Raw genomic sequence first — 24212 nt, forward strand, 5'->3', positions numbered from 1 at the left:
AGAGAGGGAGAGAGGGAGAGAATAGGCATGCAAGGACCTCTAGTCACTGGAAACAAACTCCAGACACATGTGCCACCTTGTTCATCTGGCTTATGTGAGTTCTGGGGAATCAAACCTGGGTCCTTTGGTTTTGTCAGCAAGTGCCTTAACCACTAAGCAACCTCTCCAGCCCCTCACCTTAGTTTTTTGAGACAGCATCTTTCAACTGAACCCAGAGCTCATAGAATTGACTAGGCTAGCTAGCCAGCACAGTCCAGGAATCCTCCTTTCTTTGTTTTCCCAGTACTGAGATTATAGGTGTGTGCAGCCATATTTGACATTTTTGTGGGTGTTGGGGATCTGAATTTATGCCTTCGTGTTGTGAAGCAGTGGATGGAGGCTCTGGTGTGCCCGTTATTTCTCTCTGTCTCTCTCTCTCTCTCAAAATGAATAAATAGAATATTTTAAGAAGCTTCTACTTTATAACTTTTGCTTAGGTCCAGCTTTTCTTGGGTTTTTCGGTCTTAAATGTGCTCCTTTAGTAATGTGCAACTCCCCTCACCCGTCCTTTCCATTCCCCCTCCCTCTGGCTTCTAAGTGAATGTTTCCCAATAGGAATTGCTATAGTGTATCTTCCTACAACAGGCAGATAATCACATCTAGTAAATACTGAAACATCGCACGTCTATAGCAGTACAGCCTGTCTTACTAACCTCAACACCATCTCCCCAGGCTGAGGGCCCTGACCTTGCTTTCTGCTCTACCTTGCCTTCCCACCAGGCAGTTCTATGTGTCACACCTTCCCATATATCTCAAATATTTCTAATCTTCTCCCTTGAAATAACCAAGACCCTAATTAAACTGTGATTGTTCCTTAATTAGACAAGCTGAATTGGCCATTTAAATTGGTCTCTTTATCCCACTGAAAAGTTCATTTTTCACACAATAGCTAAAATCATTCTTCTTCTTCTTCTTTTGTTTTTCTTTTTCAAGTTAGGGTCTCTTGTTAGCCCAGGCTGACCTGGAATTCAGTATGCTGGGCTGGCCTCCAACTCATAGTGATCCTCTTACCTCAGCCTCCCAAGTTCTGGGATTAAAGGCATGGGCCACTGCCCCCAGTAGAGAGAGAGAGATGGGCCTGCCAGGGCCTCTTTCCCTTGCAAACGAACACCAGATGCATGTGCCTCTGGCTTTATGTGGGCACTGAAGAATTGAATTCAGGTAACTAGGCTTTGCTGGTAAGTGCCTGAATCACAGAGCCATCTCTCCAGCCCCATTCTAACAACGTTTAAATCAGCAAAGGGCATGTATTTCATCTAGACGAAAAGGGAAGCCCCGTCCAGTCCCTAAGGGACCCTGTGCTCCCTGCCTCCTCACAGCCCCCTCTGCTCTTCCCCACTGAGGTCTTGCCATTCCAGCTCCAAGAGCCTTTCCTCCAGAACTCTGCAGGCGTCATCCTTGCCGCACATATTGTAGGTCAAATGCCACCTCAAGAGAGACCTCTTTGAATCCCTACTCCCCAGTTGCTCTCTGTCACATTTCTTTGTCATTTCTCTTATGGTGCCTGTGGCACTTGCCACAATCTTAGCCTGCTGTTTGTTTATTGGTTGCTGTATGATGAACCTGTATGATGAACCCTTCATGACAAGGTCCAGGTGTATCTTGCTGTCCAGTAGATCTCCTGTGATGAAAATGAATGAGTGAATGAGTCTTTATGCCAGCAACTACTCATAAGCCATTGGCTAACTAATGCCCACCTTTTATGTCAGCAGTCAAAATGGATGGGCCCCTGGGTCCTTAAATGTGATTGAGTGTGGGCCACATGTTCAGCAGAGGGAAAGCCACTTCCCTCAGTTTAGGTATTAGGCAGGTAAATCCCGTACAGATGAGTAAATGGATGAGGGCTCAAAGTTCAATGTGTCCCTGAGGATGCCTGCTGATGGGGAGAGAGCTGAAGAAAAGAGCCGAGTGTGCTATTTTTTTCCCCCTCTCTGACTTTATTTCTCTTCCAGAAAGCATTATAAAAAGTGGCAGAAGCACATTGTTTATCTGGCTAGCTGTGTTTGGTTGAAATTGAAGTGATTTTTAAAACTATAGAACTACAATCAGATGGCATGATGTGCTGAGTCTAAGTTCAGAAGGGATTTGGATTACATTTTCATTTAATCTTGCATGACAGAAGGCATTTACATTCATTTTCTTCTATGGCATTCTTTGTTCCAACATGGAATATTTATGCTTTACTTTTTCGTCTGCATAAAGCCAACATTAAACTTTATCATTCCGTACTGAACATCCACTTTATACAGGGTCTGAATTCCATCTTTATAGACCATGATAATCACAGTAGTAATTTTAGATTTGGAAGTGGTAAGGTTCATGTTAATCTAAACCAAAAAAAATCACATTTTCTGGGCTGGGGAGATGGCTTAGTAGTTTAAAGTACTTATATGCAAAGTCTACCAGCCTGAGTTCAATTCCCCAGCCACCCACATAAAGCCAGATGGGCATTCATTTTCAATCGCAAGAGACCCTGGTGTACCCCCACCTACACATGCATGCAAATAAAAAGGTTCTTGACAACTGCTGTGGGGATTTACAAGAATATGAAAGAAACCAACCCTTCTTGTTGTGGCAAGCAATAACCTATATCTAGTGATTAATTTGAATAATTTCTTGAAATTAGCCCTGACACAGGGTTTGATGTTTACCAGTGCAGGAACACAAATCAACAAGTCCCTAAACTCTTTTCAATACCTCCATTTAATGAGTGTCATTAAGATGAACACCATGATGCAAATTAATTTGATATATGAATTCTCAAAAAAATTATATCATGCTGTGTAAGTATGAATTTGTTAATTTGTACAAGTTTCTATAGGTTTCTTTGTCATTACTAAAGATTAACAAGGCCTTAAGTCTAATTATCTGCAGAGTGACTACTCAATGGTTGTATTGGGTAAGGATTTCAGGGACATTAATGCAAATTCTTATTTAATGGAGGTCTTGCTGTGAGTCCTAGATGGGCAATGTAAGTTCTCTGCATCACAGTTTCATTAACATCAAACTATTCTTTTAAAAGGATAAATCCCCATGAAAAGAGTTTGTTTCTTTTCATTTTTCAGTCCCTCATTGTCAAGTGCAGGACTGGCATCCTATTGCAAATGGATTGCATTGATTAGTAAATCTCATAGGGGTGTGTTGATGGAGTTAACACTTAATAAACAACTGGTGTGGGAGAGCAATTAATAGACATGAACACATCCTTCTTCAAAAACAATGCTGCCCAGATTATAGGTGTCAAATGATTATCTAACACTGTGTGGAACCACACCGATAATTAAAGAAATGTATTTACCATGTTCCATATTGAAACAGAAAAGCATTTTCATATGTTTCTGGTAAACATGTGAATTACTATCTACAGAGGAGCTGGTAAAATCTAATAAGACATTGAAGATGTGCATGCCTCTGGGCCTTGGAAGTTATCCTACAAATAAAATCGCAAAACAGTGTGAATGGCAGCATTATTTGTAACAGTGAAAAAATGAAACCACAAAAGTATGCATCAGTAGGTGACTGGCTTTATAAATTATAGTATAATTATGTAATAAATTATGGCACAGTCATGAGCCCAAAATGATGGTTGGTCTCTAGGGTTTATTTGTAAGATTTTAAAAAGGAAAATAATTAATTTACAAAATCATATTCACACCAGAATTGGCTTGCAATATTTGAATATCTAAAGAGAAATAATCTAGCTTAAGTTTCTTAATGCTGATTGTCTCTGAGAATTTACATTAAGGAGGACTCTAATGTTCTATTTCATGTGCAGGGGGCTTTGGCTATGATTTATTTTAGCAGTTTTGCATTTATAGTAAGATAGTGAGAAAGATACAGAGATCTGTCACATCTCCCTTTCTGGCACACAAACCCAGCCTCCTCCATTATCAACATCCCTCACCACAGCAGTGCCCCAGCTACAACTGATGAATTACACTGGCATTCCATTATCACCCAAGTCCATAGTTCAAATGAAGGTTCACACTTGGCATTGTATGGTCCTGCACAAACAAATACCATGATACGTGAACATCACAATGGTCCCATCCACTGTTAATTTCACTACCTTAAAAATTCTTTGTGTTCTATTTTTTACTCTTTTGCAACCGTTGCTAATGCTTGGCAACCACAGATGTTTTTGCTGTCTTCAGAGTTTTATTACCAGAATTTCAGGAATAGGAAAAGTATGCTACCCTTTCTAATAAAAATATACTTTAAAATGTAGTAATAAGCAATAGAAAAATATAGTGTTTTGGATGATGGAATACAAAATGGTGGAAGAAATGTTAGAAAATGAAATCCCTGCTACTCACTCTAGAAGTGATTGTTGGGCAAAACCTACAGCTAATTTTAAAGATGTCAGAAGCTGATCAAGTATAGCTAACAAGAAGTCCTTGATCCTGACTTGGTGAAGTGGCTTTCTGTCTGCACTTTCCACTTCTGATATTCCAGTGGTAAGCTTGGGAGATATTATAACTAAAGTCCTTCATTGTGATCAGGTATGCTCAAATTCCTGCTTGCTTCCCTCCACAGCCCGTCCCTTTGCCAGGAAAAGAGGGATTTTTTCTCAGAGCAGTAGTAAACCCGTAAGAATAACTTTATTATTAGAACATCCTATCATTTGTATAACTCCTTAACACCTGACCTCTAGGTGACAGTTACCACGTAGGTATAGAATCTTTAGAAATGAAATATAAGAAGTTCCACTAACTGTACGAACAATAGCTTATTTGTTTTCAATTCTAGCCAGCTACACAAAGGTATTTATTTCAGCTCCAGCCTGTAGCTGTTATTCCTTCACAGTTTATTTCCAGACTCAGAAACCAACTGGAAAATCAATGTCAGTAATTCTGAGTCATTGAGAACCATTCCCTAAATCCCTCTTGGCACGCCTCGTTTTCCCGTGACAGCGACTACAGGGCTTTAAACTTGGGAGCTAGGAAGGAGTCAGTGGTGGTTTGAATGTGAAACGCTCCCCACTAGCTTGCAGGTCCCTGTATGGGTGTGCATGCGCATGCGCGTGAATACTTCATCCCTAGAACTAGTGTTTGGGAAGATGTGGAGCGTTTGGGCGGTTGGAGCCTTGCTGGAGGAGGTATGGCAGTGAGGGCGGGTCTTAAGGTGATATGCTGTTCTTACTCTGCTTCTGTCCAGGTGACTACAGCTTCTGGCTCCAGCCTGCCTTACCTTGTCCTGCCATGATGGGTTTTACGCTCTGAGACTGTGAGACAAACTCAACCCTTTCCTACTATAAGCTGCAACACTGAGAATCACTTAGATAGCACCTCTGCTTTCAAGGACTGGTCAGCTGAAGGGTGCCTCTTCACAACGTGGTGGTGAATAGCATGCATGGTCTGTGAATACTATGGGCACATTAGACACACGTCTGTCAGGTTGGTCCTGTGTTTCTTAGTTACGTGACCTTGCACAGGGTGTTTTACCTTGAGGAGCCTCAGTGTCCCCATGTGACGGGTAGAGTTCAGAATAGCTACCTCACAGGGATCTTGTTAGTACAAAAGCCTACGTGTTACTGCTTTGCATAGCTTTGGACGTACTATACACTTATTCATAATGCCTTTAAATTGACCATCATTATCATTTTCATCATCATTATGTTGTTAGAGAAGAATTTGGCATGGTGGTAAGCAACTCCACCAAGACACCTATGGGGGGCTGAAAATTTTATAGATTTACACCTTTGGTATTGGCTGCACGATATTCCCTGTCTTTCTTTCTTTCTTTTTTTCTTTCCCTTTTTCTTTCTTTCTTTCTTTCTTTCTTTCTTTCCTTCCTTCCTTCCTTCCTTCCTTCCTTCCTTCCTTCCTTCCTTCCTTCCTTCCTTCTTTCTTTCTTTCTTTCTTTCTTTCTTGAAGTAGAGTCTCACTCTAGTCCAGGCTTATTTGTAATTCACTATGTAGTCCCAGGGTGGCCTCTAACTCACTGCGATCCTCCTACCTCTACTTCCTGAGTGCTGGGATTAAAGGCATGCACCACCGCACCCAGCCTAGCTAGGTGAGTTTAAACAAAGTTGTCTCTATGCCTGTCAACCCATGAAAAGGAGAGTATATACTGGTATATATACTGGAAATATACTGGTATAGTGCTCTTGTGAGACTCAATAAATAATCTTACTGAATTATCAATAATTATGCATATCATAAATATTTGCACACCAATAATTATGCATATACATAGTTATGTGATATTTATGCATATGCCCACATAAGCATAAAAGGATTAACATATCTGCTGTTTCTGATTTATAACCTCAAGGTGAGCTGGCCTAGGGAGAAAAGACAACTTTCACTTCAGTCTTTGCTAAGGAGACTTTCTCAAAAGCACATTTTTTGGGGCATAGGGTGGGGTGAGATGTATAATTGCTAGTTTGTCCACAGCTGTACCATTTAAAATTACCACTTGATTTCTTGTCACATTTATATTTTTCCCATTCTAAGAGTACTATATACCATAATATGTAATTTCAGAATAATGAAAGTTAGAAACATCCATTCACTCCTTCATGGTACCTCTCTATTTTGTCATGTAACTATAATAAAGAAGGTAAGTATTCATTGATTAAAATTTAATCCTAGTTTTCAATTCCTTTATTTTACCACACCAATATGAGGCTATGGCAAGTGAAAACTCTTCCTAATTCTCTTTAGGTGAGAAATGCCTACTTTTCATGCTGTTAGATTCACTTAGGCAAAGTCAGAGGACCCAGGTTCAATTCCACAGTACCCATGTAAAGCCAAATGCCCAAGGTGGTGCATGTGTCTGGAGTTAGCTTGCAGTGGCAGGAGGCCTTGGTGAGCCTATTCTCTCTATCTTCCTCTCTCTCAAATTCATAAATAAATAAGTAAGTAAAATATTTAACATGACAGTCCTGGGTCTTGCCCATGGCAGTGTTGATCAGGTGGGTATGAGCTAGACTGCCAGGCGTGTCCATTTGTAGGTAAGTGCCTTAACAACTGAGCCACGCACCCTCCAGGATGTGGTACAGAGACAGGAGTCTCCGAGGCTCACACTGAGAGACTCTAAAGTGGAGATCCTTGGAATTACACTGTGGGTCCTGGAAGGGGAACTAAGAGGAAGGGAGGAAGGGGGAAAGGAAACAGAAACACTGTCTCCAACATCATAATGAAACCTAGTTATTTACATGAGACAATGTTAGAACTTCTTTCCCTTGTTTGAGATGCCCCAACTCTGATGCATTTACATCTTAGCTTGAGTATGCACCTCCTCTTTCTTTGTCCCTGGAGACCCTGATCCATCTCATAGCTCCCAAAATGCCATTCTTTCAGGGATGGGGGTCAGGGGAAAAGGAACACCATTCAATGGGCACTACCTTGACCTCATATGGTATGTTGTTTGATTTCCCACCACCTGCCTGGGGGAGGGGTTGTGAACAAAGTTCTAGCATCTCTCTGAAAGTAAAGGAAGCAGAGATGCAAGCAACATGGAGCTGACTACAACAGAAGTGCATATGTGTGCGGAGATCAGAGGACAATTTTGGGGTCAGTTCTCACCTTCTACCAGGGTCTCTCACTTTGTTGCTGTCTCCAACTCTTTTCAAGAGGCTAGCTTGTCCATGAGCTGTGGGTCAGTTCTTCTCTGCTTCCCTCCTAGCTCAGTAGGTACAATGGGACTACAAAAGCCCATAACAGATTCTGGCTTCTCTGTAGGGCTTAAGGATCCAAACTAGGTTCTTATGCTTGAGTGGCAAGTATTTTATCTAGGGAACCATCTCCCCATCCCTCTCTTTGTCCTTTGCTAAATAGTGAAAATCAGACTCTCTCTCTCTCTCCCTCCCTCTTCATGTACCTACCTCTCTTTCTCTTTTTCTCAGTCTCAATCCTCTCTCTTCCCTTCACTCATCCGCTCACCCTCTCTTTTTCCCTCCCTCACTCTCTCATGTTTTTAAAAATTTATTTATTTTCTAGCAGATACAGAGAGAAGAGAGACAGAGAGAATGGGTGCACCAGGGCCTCCAGCTGCTGCAAAAGCACTCCAGATGCATGCGCCACTTTGTGCACCTGGCTTCATGTGGGTACTGGGGAATCAAACCCAGGTCATTAGGCTTTGCAGACAAGCTCCTTAACCACAGAGCAGTCTCTCCAGCCCTCTCTTTCATATTCTAAAAACTTTTGTTTTTGAAACCTTGAAAAGAGCCGTGTTTATGGTCTTCTAAGATGTAGAGCTCCCCGCTCCCTCTGCATTCCCCATAGTGGCTCTGCACAATCACACACAGTGAGGTGGAGAACGACACACACTGATTTAATCTGTGCTGCTTGTCACCTCCCTACGGGAGACCAGGTGAAACAACAACCTTGATTGTATAGCCTGCAATCATTTCCAGTAAGTGCCCCAGCCGGTCTTTAACAGTTTGTTTGGATTTTTACCTTAACAGCACAAGTGTCGGAGCAAGTCCTGTGAGGCTCAGAGGAAGAAACTTCAATAAAGTCACTTCACTGCATTTTCACATTTTCCTTTGCATTTTCTGAGGTGGCCTTGACTGTGTCCCTCTCGGGTTGCTGGCCAAGGCCAAGTTTCACTCTTTCCTTGAATTAGATGTCTCAGTCACGCTTGAGAGAATAACCTTCCACCCAGCTTCCTAGTGTGTAGACAAGGAAGCCAGTTGGGACAGGGGCTCTGTTTTGGTCATCATTTGGTCTGTATCCCTGTCTATCCTTCTCCTCCCCTGTCCCATGATTGCAACTCAAGTCCTTGCTTCTACTCTACTGGCTCCTCGCGGTATCAACCTGTGGGGAGCATTGGTGGGAGCCTGGAGGGCAGGAGCAGAGCGTGGGCTGGAAGACTTTCATCTTTCACTTGCTACTTGGGAGCAGCCCTGGAAATGGCCATAGCTCTCCTCTGAGCCTCTGTCACTATTGCCCCAGCATTTGCCAGATGGTCTCCATTCTGAGGAGAAACTATTGAAACTGATGTCCCTTTCTATGCCTATTGTCCAGGGCCACTAAGCTTTTTTTTTTTTTTTTCTTTTTAGAGCCAGATATTAATTACTTTAGGTATAATTGGCCAAAGGTAAAACTGTGGATATTTGATGGTTACTTCTACAACATTTAAAATGTATTAATTAAAAATGCAGAAAGAGCCGGGCGTGGTGGCGCATGCCTTTAATCCCAGTACTTGGGAGGCAGAGGTAGGAGGATCGCTATGAGTTCAAGGCCACCCTGAGACTACATAGTGAATTCCAGGTCAGCCTGGGCCAGTGAGACCCTACCTCAAAAAAACAAATAAACAAATAAACAAAAAATGCAGAAAGCATTCTTAGCTTGTGTGCTAAAAGGGGATGAGCCAGCTGGATCTAACTCAAGGGCTTTACTCGGCCAAGCCCAGCTCTAGCCTTAGGATAGCACAGACTTCCCTAGCTGCTAGTCTCTGGATGTCCTAAGACCTCTTTACTGACTGTTATGGTCTGTATATGAAATTTCCCCCTTTGTGCTTACATGTTGAAAGCTTGTTGCCCACCTGACGGTGCTGTTTTGGGAGGTGATGGAAACTTCAGGAGGAGGGTCCTAGCTGGAAGAAGTAAGTCACTGTGGGTTTGCCTTTGGAAGTTCTAACTGCTTTTCAGTCCCTTCCTTTACCCCTGCTTCCTGTGCAGTGAATAGCCCCATCTTCTGCAAGTTCCCACTAACAAGGTGCCCAACCTCATTTAAGACCCAAAGCAATGGAGCCAGCTGATCAGAGGGAAACCTGTGAAACTATGAACCAAGGCAAATAATTTCTCCCTTTAGGTTTTTCTTTCAGATATTCCAATCACTAGCTATGAAAAGCTTAAAAGCACACTGGTCAGGATGGAGAGATTGCTCAGTGGTTAAGGCGCTTGCCTGTGAAGCCTAAGGACCCGTGTTTGACTCTCCAGATCCTATGTAAGCTAGACACAAAGATGAGGCAAGTGCAGAGTTGTACATGCCCACTGGGTGGCACAAGTGTCTGGAGTTCAATAGCAGTGGCTGAGGCCCTGGCATGCCTGTTCTCTCTCTCTCTCTCTCTCTCTCTCTCTCTCTCTAAAATAAAAACAAAAACACTGATCATTCAAACCCTGCAAGTTATTTCCCTGTGTTGATATTTTTCTAAGCCTGGTATGAGCTCCTTTTTAAGAATGGACCATGTGGTCATTTGAATCAGCTGTCCCTCATAAACTTATGTGTTCTGAATGCTTGGTCCCAAGCTGATGAAAATTTGGGAGGTAGAACCTTGCTGGAGGAGGTATGTGTTGTGGTATGTGTGTGTCGGGGGAGAGCTTAGAGGTCTTACAGCCAGCTCCCCCTTTCCAGAGTTCAGCTCACTCTCTTGCGGCTGCTTTCCACCTGCTGTGGCAGAAGTGATGCCCAGCCTCTGCTTGTGCCATGCTTTCCCCTGCCATCGTGGAGCTTCACCTTCGCCACTTTAAGCCAAGATAAATTTTTAAAAATCTACCACCTGCTTTTCGTCAGCTGCATTATCCCAGCAATGAGACGGTAACTCCAGCAGACCCTGTCTCATAAAAGCAATGACTTTCTTGAAGCCATGACGTGTGTTCGTATCTACTTTACACATTTCTCAATGCTTTCTGGTCTTCCAACATGTCTCAGTGGGTCTGTGTACACTCATCACCCAAGACAGCTAGCTACCAACTTGTGTTTTCATGACAGCCTGAGGATGTCAGTCAGTTCTAAAAACCCAGTGGCCCAAGGAAGTGCCACTAGGTGGCAGAACTTGTAGTGAGAAGGCAACAGTTTGACTAGGGGTTTGCTGATGTCATCTGGGCATACCACTAAAACGTCTCCTAAACACTTTGTGCCATAGAGCACCCGATATCGCCATACACAAAGCTCAGTTTAAGGAATATCATTAAAATGAATTACTGTAGTCATAAAGTTTTGGGGGGAAGTGAATTTTTGGCAATGAGAAATAATAAAAATGCTTAAAATGTAATTGCAAGTATAGTACTGTGCACATAAGATGTAAAAAATTGGGGCTGGAGAGATGGCTTAGTGGTTAAGCGCTTGCCTGTGAAGCCTAAGGACCCCGGTTTGAGGCTCGGTTCCCCAGGTCCCACGTTAGCCAGATGCACAAGGGGGCGCACGCGTCTGGAGTTCGTTTGCAGAGGCTGGAAGCCCTGGCACGCCCATTCTCTCTCTCTCCCTCTATCTGTCTTTCTCTCTGTGCCTGTCTCTCTCAAATAAATAAATAAATAAATAAAATTTAAAAAAAAAAGATGTAAAAAATTACAGCTCTTAACACTTTTATTTTCCCCAAATTGGCTCTGTAGTAGGTAGGGAATTTTTTTTGATCACTATTGTTCTTGAGTATGAATCTTAGGGAAAAATGTTCCTAAAGGGCATAATACTAATACCTACTAGGGCAACTTAAATAAACACCAGAGCATTAAAAACAATTTAAGCAATGTGAGATAGAGTGAGCATTACTATTTAAAGTCCCAACTCCCATAGTTTTCATGGTGTTTCCTTGCACAACCTTGGCTGTTCCAAAGGGCAATGGGAGAATGATGGGTGAGTGGCTGCATTCATGTGGGAGAGACTGGGTACTATTTAGCCAGTACCAGCTGAGCAGCCCACACTTGCGGATTCACTAGCTCATGTGATCCCTCCTTGAATTCTCTATTTCAAGGACCACAAGGCTCAGGCCAAGTCTTGTTCTCCTACCCCATGTCCAACCACATACCCAAGATCACCTTGGGGTAACTGAGATTTCTCCATTCTGTCAGTGTGGAAGGGTTTCATTCTCCTCTAAGTTTTTATTTTATATTTATCTTTATTTATTACAGAGAGAAAGAGAGATAGAGATAGAGATAGAGATAGAGATAGAGAGAGAGAGAGAGAGAGAGAGAGAGAGAGAGAGAGAGAGAGAGAGAATGGGCACACCAGGGCCTCTAGCAACTGCAAATGAGCTGCAGACGCATGAGCCACCATGTGCATCTGGCTTATGTGGGTTCTGGAGAATGAAACCTAGGTCCTTAGGCTTTGCAGGCAAGTGCCTTAACTGTTAAACCATTTTCCAGCCCATTCCCTAAGTTTAATGAGAAAAAATAGACCTAATGGTGGTGCATTCTAGAGCAACTTAAATAAACACCAGAATATTAAAACTAATGAAATCAATATGAGACAGTTGATGGGTAAAGCTTTCTGTGTTCGCATGTACACAGAGAGGGTTACAGAAGCTCCCACTTGGGTAAACTATAACACAATAAAAGGTTTATTTGTTGCCTTAAGGATATTTTTGTTATTTAGCTATCTTTTATAGCTCTCTAGTTTATTTTTAATTACTCTTACTTGATTATGAAGGAAAAATATAGTAAAAGAAAACTTATGCAGCATTAGAATCAGCAGCAGTATGTTCCTCATTATTTAAGTGACTCTAAGAGCTAGTTTTCTGTCTTTAAGCTCTGCTCTACAAGTGGCTGGACTCCTCGTGGGTAGATGAATCCAAGAGTCACTTTCTATAATTCCAGGACACTGCCCCAGTTGGGCAGGCAGAGCTCTCGGCACCACCGTGGAACATGACTTAAGAGTTGAACACATGAGTGAAACCACCCATTTCTGGTGTTGAATGAGGGCTGCTCCAGGAAACATTAGTTTTTTTGTATTAATTTCTTGCTTGTCCTGCTTGTTATCCAGGCAAGTCTTATGGCTAGAGAACATCACTTAGTGGCCATAGGACCTTGCACTCAGAAGTGTAGGCATGGATGGTGAAGGGATAGGTCACATCTGTGGCCAAAGGCAGTATCTAGGATAAAAATAAATCAAAATGATGGGAAGGAGTACGTTAGGGTTCTGTCCTCCAGATGTGAACAACCCCACAGTGATTACCTGTACCCCACAAGACCTGCACTGTTCTGAGCACATCAGACTCTCTGACGTGGAAGACGGAGGAGGACAAAAGGCATGAGATAGCACAGCAGAGCATGGACTGCCTGGGAAGAAGAGGGTCCCCAGTACTGGGCGCAGGGGTGAGGGTCAAGACTGGACAGTAGGACAAGAACATGGTCAAATTATAGTAGCTCACATATTAAAGTTCTCAGCAAAAAATATATAACTATATAACTATATAAATAGTCTCACATGTCATGCAGGGTATATCTCACATGTCTTTAAATATTTTTTATTTGAGAAAGTGATTTTAATGGTTGCCTACCATTTCATTTCATGAATGAACCAAAATGTGTAAACTAAATCTGTTTCAATTTTCCTATGAGCCCACTAAATGCTCAATTGTGACTTTTTAAAAATCATTCATTAATGTTAGTGCAAAGTATTGACATTCCTCTAGTAAGCTTTCTATAAACATAGAAAGCTCCTTAACACAAGAAACCCTACTTTCCACTCCAGTCTACAAAGGGAAGTGCTAAAACCAGTCAGTGGCATGTTAGAGGAGATAAGGAAACAGCTAAGCATCACTTGTTAATTTTAATCACACGTCACATGGGAAGGTCAGGTGACAGATGCTTTGCTCTACAAGGAGATGGCATGTTGCTGATTTGTAGTGCTCTGTGTTATAACTATGAGCAAAAATACACACATATAGTAGCGTAAAGCAGATGTACATTTTGATGCATTTATGAGAAAGCATTTGAGTGTTGTGGGTTATATAAAACGTTCTAATTGATGTTAACTTACATCCTGAAATACTTGTCTGATAACCAACTGAATAGCTCTCTTTGAGCTGTCATTTAGAAGGTATCTTCTTTTGTTCCCGTGATTTGCCGTGTGAGCGTATTTCTTCCCTCTGTTTGCAGTAAGCTGAACAGTTAGGAGCTGCTAAATGCTCTTATTTGATTTCTAGGATTATGAGCAAATATTTTGGTAGTGGCTTGTGAAGACTTAGGAAAAAGGTAACATCTTTATGGTTTTACATAATCACCATTTTGCTCACCTAACTTCTAATGTCTGGCCAGTGACAGGTATTAACTTGGCTCTCTTGTCCAGAAGCCAAGGGGTCCATTCAAAACTTTCAAGAGGCTAGAGAGATGGCTTAGTGGTTAAGGAGCTTGCCTGTGAAGTCTAACAACCCAGGTTCGATTCTCCAGGTCCCACGTAAGCCAGATGCACATGGTGGTGCGTGCGTCTCGAGTTCGTTTGCAGTGGTTAGAGGCCCTGACATGCCCACTTTCTTTCTTTCCTTCCTTCCTTCCTTCCTTCCTTCCTTCCTTCCTTCCTTCCTTCCTTCCTTCCTTTCTTTCTTTCTTTCTTTCTCTCTCTCTCTCTCTCTTTCACCCCTTCTCTCTGTCTTTAATAAATTAATAAAATAATTCTTTAAAAAAACTGTCAGGAATGTTAGCACCTTCACACCCACTTCCACTAGCGCAGCACAATGTTTTTACCTAATTCCCAGGGCAGGCATGCTTAACATTTCTGAGCTCCATGTTCTCTTATTCGTTAGGAGACTATGTGAACAGAGGTGCTGGTAAATGCCCTCACTTCCATTGCTTTAAGATCCAGTCAGGATATTTGCATAAATGCCATTTCTCTGTGATTCATCATCTATGAATCAGGAAAAGGTTACTAGACCAATATATTAAGGATACGTTCCAAAATATCCCAATCCTTTATGGTTAAAAATATTTAAGAGCTACTCATCTCTCCTGGTGACTTGGAATATGTATTAGGAGAAACATAAAGTGCTAAAACGTGTCTCCTGAATTTATTTCATTGTACTGTACAATTTTTCCTCTTGGCTTCTTTTTTCCTCCCTTCCTTCCTCTCTCCCTTCATCTTCCCTCCCCTCTGCCTTTCCTCCATTCCCCCCCTTTTACCCTGTCTTCCCTCTTTTCTTATTTTCTTTCTTCCCTCTTGTTTTGGAAGTGCTATACTTACTCAACCATTTACAAAAGCCTTGCATGGGCCATGCTTACTTTATAATTAGAGTGAGCGCTAGGCCAGGGACAGAGTAAATACTCAGTAAAACTTAAAATAAAATAAACAGGACACTGTATTTATATCAAGAACTGTTGAACATTATTTTAAAAAATCACACGAGCTAACTGAGATCAGTTATTTAGGAATTTTCCAAAAATAAAGTATGTTAACATTGAATTCAGTTGGTTCATGCTGGGTGAACGGGCCAGAACCTCAGGATATGAGGAGGTCTGGACCAGCCTTCTGGATACATAGCTATTGCTTCTTAGAGCAGAAACATAGATAAGGTACGGCTTTCTGAATTCTTATAGAGCTTGAAAGTTAGTTTTTATCAACTTAAGGTAGTGAGAGATAACTCTTTTCCTAGGGGCATTCAAACCCAGACTCTGGCTCTCAATGGCAGAGATAATGTGGGAGGGAATGTACCATGCTTCGTGCTCTCCTCAAAGGGTCATTTAATGAGATTTCACATGTTAGCATTGAAGCAGCATGTCTGGTACATGGAGACAGTATTAGATATGAATATTACTATCAGGCAGAATTGCCCAGTGAAGATACACTAGGTGATCAACAAACCTAGAAGGAATGTGAAAGACATTAAGGGTGGAGTGTTGGGCTTGTCAGGGAAGGACAGTATAACTGAGATCTCTGTATTGATAGCCCTCAATACAAGGCCCTATTTGGAGGGTCTTTTAAATTTCATTTTACTTTTGCTTTTAGAGGGCAATCAATTCTGGCTTGGAGGTACAATGCGTAAATCCTCCCAATGTAGGTTGGTGGCTGGGCACTGTGTTCAGATAATTTGTGGGTTCAACCAGCATCTCTTCTTACCCAGAGGCCCTTGAGAGTCTGCTTTTCTACCAGAAAGCACATAAGGAGCCGTGGCACCTGTGTGTGAGGCCGGGGAGTTGGGGGTGGGTGGGTAATGACCACCCTTCCTTACCTGAATGGGTAGGCGAATGCTATGTCGATGCTGAGGTTACTTTCTGTCTTGTTGACGCAGTCCACGCTCAGCCGCAGGCCTCCGGAGTAGCCACCGCATGTTGCAAATGCAAAGATTGCAAAAAGCTGTGGAGGACAAAGACAGATAGAGAGAGAGCTGTTAGGAAGTGTTTCAGGAGGAACTTCCTGTCTAGGCTGAGTGAGGCTATGGCTATTCAGAAGAGGAGAATCATAGCAGGTCCACTCTGAACGATGAACTCTTGGATGATGCTTTGGGTGGGTAAGGAACATTAAGAAGGCCCAGTGAACTAGAGACATGCAGCTTGGACAAGAACAAAATGGCCGTGTTTGGATGTGGAACAAGGCTCAAGCCTTACGGGTAGAGAAAATCTCCTAGTTGATCTCATAGTTGAAGACCTGGAAAGTCATTTGTAGATGCACTGCCCATGCTGGTGTCCAGGTGGGAAGAATTTGAGGTGCTTCCTTGTCTACTTTTTTTAGGAAGAGAATCAGGTATTTTAAAAAGTACTTTGTTTATTTGAAAGAGAGAGAGAGAGAGAGAGAGAGAGAAAGAGAGAGAGAGAGAGAGAGAGAGAGAGAGAGAGAGAGAGAGAGAGAGAGAGATGCCAGGACCTCTAGCTGCTGCAAACTAATTCCAGATGCATGTCCTACTTGTGCATCTGGCTTAGGTGGGTACGACAGAATCGAACCTGGGTCCCCAGGCTTTGCAGGCAAACACCTTAACTGCCAAGTCATCTCCCCAGCCCTCCTGGTCCACTTTCACAACAAACATGATTTGACTGTTTGCATAACATAGACTACTTTATACTGTGTGTGCTCGTGTGTGTATGGGTGTGTGTTTGTATGTGGGTGTATGTGCATATGTTTAAAGGCCAGAGGATATCTGGGGTGTCTCCTCAGTGAGACAGGGTCTCTCATTGGCCTGGAGTTCACCAAATATGCCAGACTGTCTAGCCAGCAAGCCTCTTGATTGTTGTTTTCCCAATGCTGGGATTATAAGCAGGTGCCACCTCAACCAGCATCTTATGTGGATGCTGAGGATCAAACTCAGATCCTTGCACTTGCCAGGCAAACACTTTACCAACTGAGCCACCATCTCCCCAACTTCTAGATTGCTTTTTATAAAGGCTTGTCCATGAAAGACTAGAACGAGAGGGTTTAAAAGGAGTAGCTCACTAATCAGCCCTATTTCAGTGCATAAGAGCTCAGTGTACTTCAGCCTCAAGGCCCCACAGATGGTCACATCTCTGTGTCCATTGATGTTTTCTAAGTCAGTTATTAAAAGAGTTAGTGATGGCTAGTTAATGTCATATTCTGTCCTGGTGGAAAACATTAGTCCGTGGGGAATAAGGCACCAAAACTTAGGAGCAGGAACTCAGAGAACACGTATAAAAAGAAGAAATGAACTGATGAGGATGGTCCAAGGTCAGGAGAAGTAAACTTTGTCACTTCACAGCTTGCCTAAACTTGATAGCATTTCCTGTTGATGTCCAAAGAGAGTCAATCCAGTGCACTCAACACTAACCCACACTGAAATACTTCAATGCATTTTTAGTTTGGGAGTTCAGCTTCCTGCAATAGGTGGCTCACGCTCCCTCCAGGTGGAACAGCGAACGCCACCTCACTTTGCATTGTGAGCAGAGTTACTACGGAGGTGTTAAGTGCTATTAGCATGACTTTGGAAAAGTTACATAATTTTGTGACGCCTAAAATTTCCTCATCAATACAATAGCATTGACAGTGTTTCTTTTGAGCAATTTTGCTACTGTGATATGAGACAGGCAACTGTGGGGAGAAGGCTGGTGCTAGTTGGAGGTCTGTCTAGAAAGTTCAGCAGGTGACATGAATATTATCTATAATAATTGCCACCTTAATCAGCAGTGGTCACTTTCGTAATTAATTATTTTCCTTAGGCTTCGGAGATAGCTTAGTGGTTAATGACTCTTGCTTGTAAGCCTGCTGGCCTGAGTTCAATTCCCTCATGCACATAAACCAGACACAAAGTGGGCCATGTGTCTGTGATTCCAACTCACCTACTACAATAGGAGGTAGAGCCTGGACCCCTTCCTCCCCCTTTCCCAGAGAAGCTTGTCAGCCAGCGAGACTGGCTCATGCCAAGTGGCAAGAACAAAGCATAGACGACTCTGTGCAAAGCAAAGGAGGAGGATGGGAGAGACACCTGAAGGCTGTCCTCAGACTTTCACATGTGCAACATGACACATGCATGCCCACCCGCACACCATACACACCCGCACAACCATGTAAACACTCATGCAATAATAAAAATGAAATGCTTTTCTTTATTGGCTATTTTATGTTAATAGGAAAGGACTGGCTGATCAGTCTATTGTAAAACTTTCACAGTGTAAAGTTTTGTGGAATATTTGTGTATGTGTGTGTATGTGTGTGGTGCATTTTATTAGTTTAAGAAAATCAGTATTATTTATTTTCAAGGAGAAAGAGAGAGAGAAGAGAGACAGAGAGAATGGGTGTGCCATGGCCTCTTGTCACTACAAAAAAAATGCAGATGTATGTCCACTTTGTGCATCTGGCTTTATGTGGGTACTGGGGGATCATTAAACTTTGCAGCAAGTGCCTTAACTGCTGAGCCATCTCTTTAGCCCTAAAATTCAATCTTAAATGGAAACATTTAACATTTATGACCAAGTGATACCTGTAGTAAGAGAAAAGTGGACTCCTACGTGTTAATAAGTAGGCACACTTAGAATACATCCTCAAGGCATACTGTATGTTATAAATGTTAATGAATACTATTATTGTTAAGTACTGATTTTTCTGTGGTACGCTGTTCCATAAAGTAGGAAACTTAAATGTAAACCCTAGTTAAATCCATGTGCTGGTTTGATTCAGGTGTCCTCTGTCAACTTAGGTCTTCTGAATGCTAGGTTCCCAGCTGATGGAAATTTGAGAATTAACACTTCCTGGAGGCAGTGTGTTGTTGGGGGTGGGCTTATAGGTGTTATAGCCAGTTTCCCCTTGCCAGTGTTTGGCACACTCTCCTCTTGCTATTGTCCACCTTATGTTGGCCAGGGGTGATGTCCCCTCTCTGCTCATGACATCATTTTCCCTGCCCGTAAGCCAAAATAAACCTCTTTTCCCCACATGCTGCTCTTGTTTGGGTGATTTCTACCAGCAATGCAAACTGACTGCAACAGTAAAGTGGTACCGAGGAGTGGGGTTGCTGTTAGACACCCGACTGTGTGGCTTTGGCCTTTTGGAGCTGATTTTCAAGAGGAATGTGGGAGGATTTGAAACCTTGGCCTAATAGATGCCTTGCTGTAAGTACAACTTGATGCACTATTCTGGTCAGAGTTGAAAGGCCTGAATGCAATAAGAACTATGGGCTGTGAAGTTTGGTTTATGAGGGTGAGAAAGAGCTTTGCCTGGACTGGGCTAATAGTTTGTGTGGGAAGCTTGCTGTTATGCCTGGATCCTGAGAAGTTTTTCAGTGTTACTTTGCATAGAAATGAACTGGTGTAAGCAGAGGGATATAGCACAGAAAGAAAAATCCTTCGGTGAACTGCTGCCCATTCAGCTGCAATTGAGAGATTACAACCTTTGAGATTGGACCAGTTGATCTGTGCTGGGGCATCAAGAAGAATGTAGACTCTTTTGGAGGGGTCTGAATGCTCAAGAAGTATCCTGTTCTTCAAAGTCTGCTTTATTCCCCTCTGGTTTAACAAATTGGCACCCTACCTGGTATTGTGGAGTATAAGAAATGCTGGAAAGAGAGGGTCATTGAGTTTGCAACATGGTCTTGTGTTTTGGAAATGGCCATGGGCAACGTGAAGCAGGTTTGCTGGATGCCTGCATGGAGACCCCATGGGGCCATGAAGATGAACCACGGATTGCAGTGGAGATCCAGTGGAGATGCCAGGACCATGAGATGGCTGCTAAGGAAAGCTGGCAGCACCCATGAAGTTTTCCAGGACTGTGAGTAGCCTAGCTGGAGGGGCGGAATTGGAATGCCAGAGACTTGTTGCTGGTTAGAATTATCAGATTTGGAGATTTGTCATTCACTAGAGTTGTTGGACTTGAAGCTACAGAGTTTGATGTTTGCCCTGGTTGTTTTAAATCTTGTATTGGTTGAATATTTCTTTGCTATGCCAAATGCCATCTTTTGCAGTGTGAATGCTTATTCTGTGCCATTATGGGTTTTTTGAGGTCATTTTTTTGTATTATGGCTGAGTTAAAAGATCTTGGACTATGGGGATGTATGAACATCATTGGAATTGATAAAAACTATGAGACTTTTAAAGTTGGATGGATGCACTGCATTTTACATCATGTATAGTTATCAGTTTATGGGGACCTGGAGCAGAATGTGGCAGTTTGATTCAGGTGTCCCCCATAAACTTAGGTGTTCTGAATGCTAGGTTCCCAGCTGATGGAAATTTGAGAGTTAATTCCTTCTGGAGGTGGTGTATTGTTGGGGGCGGGCTTATGGGTGTTAAAGCCAGTTTCCCCTTGCCAGTGTTTGGCACACCCTCCTGTTGCTACCGTACTGTTGGCCAGGGGGTGATGTCCACCCTCTGCTCGTGCCATTGTTTTCCCTGCCATTGTGGAGCTTCCCCTTGAGTCTGTAAGCCAAAATAAACCTCTTTTTCCCATAGCTGCTCTTGGTTGGGTGATTTCTGCCAGCAACGCAACCTGACTGCAACAATCTACATGACTCAGTCCCAGTGAATCAACCGCTAAGCAGTCAAAAAGTAAATAAATAATAAAAAAACCCGTTTTTCCCCCTTTTTCTCCCTAGTTTATCTGATGAGACTGCTACACAGTTGAGCTCTACTCTAGCACAGGAATATGAGTGACTCTGACCCTGTCATACAGGCTTGCCGACTTCTCACGGCCAATTGTTCTCTTCAAGTCAGCTCTTCAAATTGGTAGGAATAAGGAAAAGTTGATCTTAATTGCTCAATTCTCCGATGTCGATTTCATTTGATGGCAGTGGATATCCCAGCCAGGCCTTGTAAAGATGGTGTTTTTTGGTAAGACTTTCCAAGACAGAGTGGTGCGACAGACTCCAAAGTCCCGGAGAGAGAGCTTTCTGATTTCCTTGGCGGGAGGGAAACCTCTGTTGGAAAAGTGCTTGCCTTGCAAGCATGAAGACCTGAGCTCAAACTACAGCACCCACTTAAAAATACCACGTGTGGGTGGGAGAGATGGCTTAGTGGTTAAGGTGCTTGCCTGTGAAGCCTAAAGACGCAGGCTTGATGCCCCAGTTCCCATATAAGCACGTGTCTGGAGTTCATTTGCAGTGGCTACAGACCCTGACACACCCATTCTCTCTCTCTCTCCACCTCTTTCTCTCTCTCAAATAAATAAATAAATATAAGGATAAAAAAAGACCACACATGTAGTGGTGTGTGTTTATGATTTCAGTGCTGGGGAGATAGGAATAAATGGATCTCCGAGGCCAGCTGGTCAGCCAGTGTAGCCTAATGTACTCCAGACCCTGTCTTTAAGAACATGAGGAATGACATCAAAGGTTAGCCACTGCATGCACATGTATACATACACATGCACAGCCTTCTCTTGTACATGAACCCAAATATGTGCATACACATGTATACATGCACACACTAGCAACATGTGCCCATTTTTCCTTATGACAATGTTGTAGGTGATGTGTGTGTATGAATATTAATGCCCTTATATTAAACACAAGGAAGAATAACATGATCATATCACAAAGTTACATTTAAAAGTTGCTTGGGGGCTGGAAAGATGGCTTAGTGGCTAAGACTTTGCTTACAAAGCCAAAGGACCCAGGTTCAAGTCCCCAGTACCCATGTAAAGCCAGATGCACAAAATGGCACATGCATCTGGAGTTTGTTTGCAGTGGCTAGAGGCCCTGCCATGCCCATTTATTCTCTCTCTCTTTCCTCTTGCAAATAAATATATAATTTTAAAATTTCTTGGGACATTAAATGTAGCGTTAAAATTGAATGGCATAAAAGCAAGTCTTGTTAATTTCAGTATTTAATCATTATTAAGAAACAGCCTTGGACTTTCAGCTCATAATAAAGTGCTTTATATGCAGTAAGGTGTTATTAATACAAACAATGTAATGAAATTAAGATAGAATGGTTATTATGTATTTAGCTAGTTCAAGATCCTAGGTGAATGGTAAGGAGACATCAGGCTACTAAAACCACATGCATCATACTTTTCCTTTGAGCCCTTGTTGATCCCGTGCAAACACAAGACATTGCCCCCTCCATTCAATGGGGTGCATATAGCTTTCTGGTTCCATTGCCTTTCCCACAGTGCATACTGGCTTAAAGGAAATCAGACTGTCTGGTTGATATCAAATTCACATGTGTTTGGTGAGGATTCAACAGATGATGTCTGGCTAACACTGGGGGAGTCAGATCCTGTTGAGTGAATAACTTATTATAGGGATGGTTGATTCCATATTTGGGAGAATGAAATTAGCTCCTCTGAGTGTATCAGCCTGGGCTTGATCCTGTCATTAGAATATGTCCAGACATAGTAAGGAGTGGGCTCTGGAGAGGGCTCTTGAGGAAGGGCGATGTTGAGACTCTGGTATTGGAATGATCTGGTACTGGAATGATCTATGGCTCTATTTCTGATAACAATTTATCCTTTTTAAAGATATTCTTATTTATTTGTAAGAAGAGAGAGATAGAAGAAAGACAAACAGAGAGAACTGGGCAAGCTAGGATCTCCTGCTGCTGCAAATGAACTCCAGATGTATGCACCTCTTTGTGCATCTGGCTTTACCTGTGTACCTGGGAATCAAACCTAGGTTATTAGGCTTTGCAGGCAAATGACTTAAATGCTGAGCCATCTCTCCAGCCCTAAAAATTTATTCTTAAAGCAGACAAAATTTCGTCATCAGAAGGCTGAAGAGATGGCTCCGCAGTTAAAGGTACTTGCTTGCAAAGCCTAATGGCTTATGTTTCATTCCCGGGTATGCACATAAAGCCAGATGAACAAAGTGGCACATGCATCTGAAGTTCATTTGCAGTGGTAAGAGGCTCTAGTACACTCATTTTTTTTTCTCTCTCTTTCTGAAAATAAATAATAAACAAGAAAAAGTATTCATTGATTTAAAAAAGATAACCATCAGAGACAGCCTTTGCATGTATTAGAAAAACATTCAGGAGAAATAGAATGGTATTACCCTGCATTCTCCAGTTTAGTAAATAGACAGACCATAACCACGCGGAGCAGAGATATCATTGCCATTACTGAAAGGGAAGGCTTTCTCCTGCAAAGAAGGTAGACAGCTCGTTCCTGGTCTGGAACTCGAGCGAACACAGAATATTAATGAAAGATGGGGTGGGTCCTTCTGGTTAATTTACGAGTCACAGTTTAAAGCAATCGTTTGGAGTAGCACAGAAAATAAGGCTGGATTCATGGCTCTGGTAAGGACTGGGGATCTGCAGCAAAGCCGGAGAGGGGACATGTCCCAGGCCTGGTACACAGCCCCAGGCATGACGGATGTTGAAAGAAACAGATGGGATATTGGAGAGACTGGTAGGAAGGGGACTGGGAAGTCAGGATCCACGAGTGATGCCGTCTTCACAACCCGCCGTGTGCTCTGGCCTCCAGTTCTCCCAGAGACGAAGCTGTAATTTACAGCCTCTACCCAGTGCTATATGCAGATGTTTCCAACTTCCATGCTACTATCATAACAGCTGAGTTTGGGCTGGGAAAAGGCCTGCACACTCAGAGGTATTCCAGCACACCATCACCTAAAAGGACTCCCTTGTGATTAGGAGCCATCACTCGGCTTGTGCTTATTTTTGGCTACACAATTACTTATTCATTCCTACTTATTCATTCCCTCATTTAACTACACAATTGTTCATTCACTTATTTAGCTGTTTTTCTAGGTGCTCCTTCAATCTCCTCTTAGCCCATCTTAGGGGCCACTGTCAGTCTCAGGGGACAGGTCTTGCACTCACAAGTTCCTCCTCCCTCCCACACCTGGGCTGATATACCAGAACCAGGAGTGCGCTTGGCGATCCAGGGCAGTAGGGTGAGAAAGAACTTTCTGGTGTTAATTCCCTAGCGACAGTGGAAATCAGCGTGTGCAAAACTTCAGTGATCTTGCTTTTCTGTAGCACAACACAACGTTGAGGTGTGTCTGGGACCTTTTTTCTTTTTATTGAAGTGGGGTCTAGCTCTAGTCCAGGCTGACCTGGAATTCACTATGTAGTCTCAGGCTGGCCTGGAACTCACAGCGCTCCTCCTACCTCAGCCTCCTGAGTGCTGGCATTCAAGGCGTGCGCCACCATGCCCAGCACCTGGCACCATTTCTTTGAT

General features: G+C 42.7%; 1 protein-coding gene across 2 annotated transcripts in view; it reads right to left on the minus strand.

Moving 5' to 3' along the window:
- Synpr (synaptoporin) overlaps window positions 1-24212 on the minus strand; it is a 326729-nt gene that overhangs the window by 115698 nt on the left and 186819 nt on the right. For both annotated transcript variants that reach the window (XM_004661269.2, XM_004661270.2), the window contains one exon: window positions 15871-15995. In XM_004661269.2, the coding sequence (XP_004661326.2) occupies window positions 15871-15995 (125 nt within the window). The remainder of the gene's footprint in view (window positions 1-15870; window positions 15996-24212) is intronic.

This window comes from Jaculus jaculus, chromosome 16, assembly GCF_020740685.1.
Source record: "Jaculus jaculus isolate mJacJac1 chromosome 16, mJacJac1.mat.Y.cur, whole genome shotgun sequence".
Classification (NCBI taxonomy): domain Eukaryota; kingdom Metazoa; phylum Chordata; class Mammalia; order Rodentia; family Dipodidae; genus Jaculus; species Jaculus jaculus.